We start from the raw sequence: 6,885 nt of genomic DNA, 5'->3' as shown, positions 1-6,885 counted from the left end.
TTCACATCAAACCTGTTGTAGATTTTAAAAAGGTCACGGATCACTCGAATCCAGTCACGGGGCTTTTCGCAGTTTTTAACCGCTTGATGTATTGGTGTGGTGCGACGCGGTGATATAATTCCATTTTCATCAACGTCGGGCTCGTCTTTGTATCCATCCATCTCTACGATCTGAATGAATGCGTCGCCTGGATCATAACCGAGTTCTTTGTCCTCGTAATTTATGGAATCCCAGAGAAGACGCTGAATCTGTTCGGGACGCAAATAGTGCTGAACCGCAGGAAATGGATACTCGGTTCCATCGTCTTGGCTGAGCATTAGAAAGAATTGAACAAGAAAATTACATCGCTCTTCTTCGATATTCCAATTAATCTTGTTTATCAAGTCCTTTAATTTTTCAAATAATTCTGGATCACCGTCGAATTCGATCTCGTTCAAGGACATGGTTATACGCGGTTACACACACACAGACACAGATATTTATTACTTTTATAATCACTTATTGCAGTCGTTGCAGATCTTCTTAGCTGTTGTCGCTGCAGCGTCGTAACCTGTATTGAAACGCGACGAAAAACACGTGGCTCGACCGTACGAACACGAGGTCGTAACTGGCAGCGGCGGAGCTGGCACTAACTAACGCACAGCGCGAGAGAAAAAGAACGACTGTACTACTGCAGCTGCTGTACTTTTGTAGGCTACTTTCACCAAAAAAACCCGGCTCGACTGCGACTGCGCGAGGACTGCAATGCAACGGTCCGAGTGCGCAGCATAGACCGCTTCGAAATTCGAATCGAAATTCGCTTTCGTTAGATTATTTGTGGGTAAGTAATGTTCGATGACCGTATTGGGAATTAATGTTAGCCTACGGTGGAAGAAAATCATGATCCAATGCTTTTGATACAGGAGTTCTTCGCTTAATCGATGTCATAATTTAAATCGGTTCTTTAAAGGGACAGGATAAGGTTTCAAGCCTGTATTTAAAAATACTTCAAAATTGTCAAAATAGTTCAAATTCTTTTATTTTGATGGTAAAACATGCTCATACTACACCTAATTGACCAAAAAAACTTTTACCCAAGCTGTAGAGATCGGACTATAGTATTAAGAACTATAACTGAATATTATGTTATAAATCACTAGTCACATGATCTTGAAAAGAGTTTTTTACCAATATTCATCTATGGGGTGTTAAAATAATTAGAAAAGTAGCTTCGAACACTTGAGCGGAGCAAAAATTGAAAAAAAATTTGCTTCTCTTTTAAAAGCTTAAGTATAGCATTTAATGTTAATAATAGTTATTTACACATCAAGGGCTGAAACGGGATGATTACAGCCGAGGTGTGTTTGCTGCGCGGCCTCGGTGACTACAGTGTCCCACGCTGCAAACACGCCGAGGCTGCAATCATCCCGTTATCAGCCATTGATGTATAAACAATTTTTCTGCTTACTTGCCCGTTTTGAGGAGCAATACCTAAAAAGATTCAATTAATGCTGAAGCTCAGTCACAAGCAGTTAACAATAACGTCGATGAAGATGTTATGTTGCAAGAGAGGATCGCGAGCCGGAGGCGAGCTGTATTAGCATTATATGTGTCTCGCCATACTCGTACTCTTTGACTTCCATGAGTACATGAGGAGACAACAGAATGCTCAATAATTTTTATGTATTATAGCTTATTAATTGTAATCTCTCGTACTTATAGCAATTAATTTTACCTACACTTGTATATACTCTTAGTCATAATATTTGAATATGATGCTGATTAACTGTACCTGAATATCTGTTATCTGGCTTAATTTTTGCATATTTTTGTATTATTTAGCTTATTTTATGCTTGTTTTATTTGTAAATATATATATTATTGTAATTTACTGCTAATTGCCATTCGGTCTTTCGACCTTGGTTAATAAATTGTTCAAAGCAAATCTCGTCGCGAGCCGAAGGCGAGCTTTATGTATATGATTTTTTTTAGTTCTTGTATATACGATTCGTAATCTTCGTCTTCACTACTGCTGGACCCACTTTCGTCGGCATTATGCCCAATGTTTGAGTTTAAATCCATCGTGCGGTATACGTAAATATAAAAAATATTTGGTTAAGTCGGATCTGCGCAGAAGCGAGTGAGGGACAGTGAGTGAGCGTGGCAACCCGCTATACGCACCGCTGTGCTACGTTATACGTACGACATATAAAAACGAGCGCTCGCTATACTCACCTCTTCGCACTGTAATCATTATTATAGTGCCAGGAGGCATGATTATAGTGCGAGGACAGTGGCGCCGCGCTGCTCGACTGAGATCGACGGCATTACCCATTGAGGACGCTCGGTACGAAATACGCCTCAAACGGGCTAGTAAGCTGAAAAATATTGATTTTCTAAAAAATCGTCACATTTGGACGGGTACGTAAAATTGTACACAATTTTTACATATTCTGCTCCGCTCGAGCGGATCAAAGTACTTTTCTAAAGATTTTGACACCCCATAGATGAATAATGACGATAAACTCTCTTCAAGATCATACGGTTTGCATTGCATTTGTTAACGTCTACTCAACGTTTGTTGTTTTATTTGTGTAAAAGCTTAACTTTGAACGTAATTAGAAATTGATTTAAAATTTTTCGATCATTTCGCTCTACCCTAATATTCAGTTATAGATTAAAACACAATAGTCTGTTTTCCAGAGTTTACCAATCAGGTGTAGAATAAATATGTTTTATCATCAAAACAAAAACAGTTTGAACTATTTTGATAATTTTGAAGTTTTTTTAAATATAGGCTTGAAACACTGTCCTGTTCCCTTAATATAAGTATTAAACAATGCAAGTATTTAATTCAATAAAAAAGAATACTTACAAATTTGAAAACTAAATTTAAAATATTAAGTTAGCTGTCTATGGACTGCCATCAGAAGTAAAACTTCTCTAATATTAACTATCTAAAATGGAAAAATGTTGATAAATTAAAAAAAAAAAAAGCATGAAAAATAAAGTCTTGAAAATTCAAATAAGAAATCTATACATATTAAAATTTAAGTAAGTCAAAATGTAATTGAAAAACAAACATTCTATATCAAAAAAACTTGAATGAAATTCCGAATTTCTTTATCTTACTCACTCGACATGCAAGTCCTCGATCGTTTTTCTTGAGCGAAACATCAAATGATTCCTAAATTACCGCTAGATGGTGCACGATGAATTTCATGCAAAATCGCAAGAAAAAAGGCAAAGCCTCGAGAATAAATGAGAAGCTGATCATATCTGAATGCTTGATCAATGTACGATATTTATAATTGCAGCGTCTCGAAAGCATAGCCCGTTAAATGTCCCAATACGCGTGGATCAAAGCTTGACGCATTCGCGTTATAATAACGTAGCCGAACAATGGATCTAACCGCGAAATCGCGTTTCAGACGGAGGTCGCTGAGGAGGCACACGGCTCAGCGCTTTAAGTCTTCGGTCGCGTCTATATAGTGGGCGTAGATGCATTATTCAATTATGTATATATCGTGTTTATTTACTTATTTTAAGGACATGAAGAATCAAAAAAATGAAATAAAAACAGACATAATACAATTTTTTAAAGTTTATTAATTAACAGAACGAGCTTTGATTGTCTTGCCGCCGTCAAGCAAATACTCTACGAATCAGATTTTGTACTCCTTTGACATAGATTATTTTTACTATTCATTTTTTAGCCTTTTTGGAGCTTTAATAGCTCTAACAGGTCTTTCATTATTACGTTTTAATACATTTTTTATTACATTTATTTTACCGTCCTTATCTGTTGGATCTACAGCCGCCAAGCAAATATTATATAAATCTTCGTTGTTCAAATTTTCCAAAATCATGTAGCAGCAGAGAATCGGAAGCCGACAGTGTATCAGCATGTAGAAAGAATCTATCGCCCAGTCTAGGAAAAATTTTCTTGACATCGTCTCGCATACACGTCTATAACAAGGCTCGTGTTGCTTTCCGGAACGAGGATCTCGCAATCTGTTCGATTTCGTTAACTCGTAGTAGTCCGTATACGTCATTCGTTTCGCCGCCTCTTGGGGTCGCAAATGGATTAAATCGTACAGCGACAAGTTCGATTTCACCATTATCCCTTTCGCTGCGCTCTCAAACTCCTCGTCGTTGCATAAAAGTTTTTCGTCGTTCACCGATTTCTCGAACAATTCCCACTTAGCGAAACATTTCATGATCGTCAGGGCGTCGTCTAGGTCCAGCTCGTATCCTCTTTTCTCTAGGCACTCGATGTCGGCCAAAAGGCTAGATGCTCGTCCCAATTTATATCGAATAACTTTGTAGAGGCCCGACTGGAAGCGCTCGTCGAACTGACTCGAATTGCGAAGTACGAAGTTTGACAGATCGACACCACGATTCAGCAAAGACTTGACCGTGTACACTCCGAGATTTGACAAGGCCAATTGCAGCGGCGTCCTGCCCAACTTGTCCCGAGCGTCAATCTGCACCCGCTGATTGAGCTCGTCGTTGATCTTGAAAAAAAATTCCGCCAAGTCATCGGCATGAAATTGGTCTCTCGCGCAAATAACATGCAAAGGAGTATGTCCTCCGTCGTTGGCTAAGTTCGGACTGGCTCCTCTTCTCAGCAGCACCTCGACCACCTTTGCCCAGCCTTCTTTCAAAGCCAGATGAAGCGGTGTATTGCCCAACTTGTCACGGGCGTCGATATGCACCAGCTGATTCAATTCGTCATTGGTCAGGAAGAATTGCTCTATCACTATTTTGGCATCCCAGCATAATTCGGCAATGGTGTGCAAAGGTGTCAAACCTTGCTTGTTGGCTAAGTTTGAATCGGCGCCTCCTCTCAGCAGCAATACCATCATATCGTTGTTCAATTCTGGGCAACTCGAGACAATGTGTAGTGCTGAATCACCCGTTTGTGGCACGATACAATTGGGATCCTGTCCGTGTTCGAGAAAGCTCTGAACGGCTTCGACGCAGCCAAACTGGCAGGCCGCGTGAAAGTGCGTGTAGCCCGTCTCGTCGGTGTAGTTCACATCAAACCTGTTGTAGATTTGAAAAAGGTCACCTATCACCTGAATCCAGTCACGGGGCTTTTCGCAGTTTTTAACCGCTTGATGTATTGGTGTGGAGCGACGCGGCGATATAATTCCATTTTCATCAACGTCGGGCTCGTCTTTGTATCCTTCCAGGCCTGCGACCTCAATGAATAAGTCGCCTGGATCATAACCGAGCTCTTTGTCCTCGTAATTTATGGAATCCCAGAGAAGACGCTGAATCTGTTCGGGACGCAAATAGTGCTGAACCGCAGGAAATGGATACTCGGTTCCAACGTCTTGGCAAATCATTAGAAAGAATTGAACAAGAAAATTACATCGCTCTTCTTCGATATTCCAATTAATCTTGTTTATTAAGTCCTTTAATTTTTCAAATAATTCTGGATCACCGACCACTCTCAAGGACATCGTTATTCGCGTTTACACACACACAGACACAGATATTTATTACTTTTATAATCACTTATTGCAGTCGTTGCAGATCTTCTTAGCGTCGTAACCTGTACTGAAACGCGACGAAAAACACGTGGCTCGACCGTACGAACACGAGGTCGTAACTGGCAGCGGCGGAGCTGGCACTAACTAACGCACAGCGCGAGAGAAAAAGAACGACTGTACTACTGCAGCTGCTGTACTTTTGTAGGCTACTTTCACCAAAAAAACCCGGCTCGACTGCGACTGCGCGAGGACTGCAATGCAACGGTCCGAGTTCGCAGCATAGACCGCTTCGAAATTCGAATCGAAATTCGCTTTCGTTAGATTATTTGTGGGTAAGTAATGTTTGCTGCCCGTATTGGGAAGTAATGTTAGCCTACGGTGGAAGAAAATCATGATCCAATGCTTTTGGTACAGGAGTTCTTCGGTTAATCGATGTCATAATTTAAATTGGTTCTTTAAGAGGACAAGATGGTGTTTCAAGTTTATATTTAAAAATACTTCAAAATTATCAAAATAGTTAAAATTCTTTTATTTTGATGGTAAAACATGCTCATACTACACCTGATTGACCAAAAAAAACTTCTACACAAGCTCTGGAGAACGGACTATAGTATTATGAACTATAACTGAATATTATGCTATAAATCACTAGTCACATGATCTTGAATAGAGTTTTTTACCAATATTCATCTATAGGGTGTTAAAATCATCAGAAAAGTAGCCTCGTCCACTTGAGCGGAGCCAAAATTGAAAATAAATTTGCTTCTCTTCAAAAGCTTAAGTATGGCATTTAGTGTTAATAAAATATTGATTTTCTTAAAAATTGTCACATTTGGACGGGTATATAAAGTTGTACACAATTTTTACATATTCTGCTCCGCTCGAACGGATCAAAGTACTTTTCTAAAGATTTTGACACCCCATAGATGAATAATGATGATAAACTCTCTTCAAGATCATAAGGTTTGCATTGCATTAGTTAACGTCTACTCAACGTTTGTTGTTTTATTTGTGTAAAAGCTTAACTTTGAACGCAATTAGAAAGTGATTTAAAATTTTTCGATCGTTTCGCTCCACCCTAATATTCAGTTATAGATTATAACACAATAGTCTGTTTTCCAGAGTTTACCAATCAGATGTAGAATAAATATGTTTTATCATCAAAACAAAAACAGTTTGAACTATTTCGATAATTTTGAAGTTTTTTTAAATATAGGCTTGAAACACTCTCCTGTTCCCTTAATATAAGTATTAAACAATGCAAGTATTTAATTCAATAAAAAAGAATACTTACAAATTTGAAAACTAAATTTAAAATATTAAGTTAGCTGTCTATGGACTGCCATCAGAAGTAAAACTTCTCTAATATTAACTATCTAAAATGGAAAAATGTTGATAAATTAAA

The 6,885-nt window shown here is 38.6% G+C and overlaps 1 protein-coding gene across 1 annotated transcript; it reads right to left on the bottom strand.

Annotated features, from left to right (window-relative positions):
• Positions 1-2,879: 2,879 nt before the first annotated feature.
• Positions 2,880-5,450, bottom strand: LOC111693400 (ankyrin-3-like). The gene is made up of 2 exons (XM_023457944.1): positions 4,302-5,450; positions 2,880-2,936 (listed from the first exon to the last, which is right to left on the bottom strand). Exons 1-2 carry the CDS (start codon positions 5,448-5,450, stop codon positions 2,880-2,882), a joined length of 1,206 nt encoding a protein of 401 aa, XP_023313712.1.
• Positions 5,451-6,885: the final 1,435 nt, after the last annotated feature.

Source organism: Trichogramma pretiosum, unplaced genomic scaffold (assembly GCF_000599845.2).
Source record: "Trichogramma pretiosum strain Unisexual culture from Peru unplaced genomic scaffold, Tpre_2.0 scaffold35, whole genome shotgun sequence".
Classification (NCBI taxonomy): Eukaryota; Metazoa; Arthropoda; class Insecta; order Hymenoptera; family Trichogrammatidae; genus Trichogramma; species Trichogramma pretiosum.
Note: the sequence above shows the minus strand (reverse complement) of the source record. Positions and strands in the feature narration are given on the sequence as shown.

Excerpts from the sequence above, each read along its gene's own strand:
- LOC111693400 (XM_023457944.1), bottom strand. The coding sequence starts at position 5,450 with ATGTCCTTGAGAGTGGTCGGTGATCCAGAATTATTTGAAAAATTAAAG. Across the intron at positions 2,937-4,301 it reads TCCAGTCGGGCCTCTACAAA|ATAGTTAATATTAGAGAAGT; the intron begins GTTATTCGATAT and ends TTTCCATTTTAG.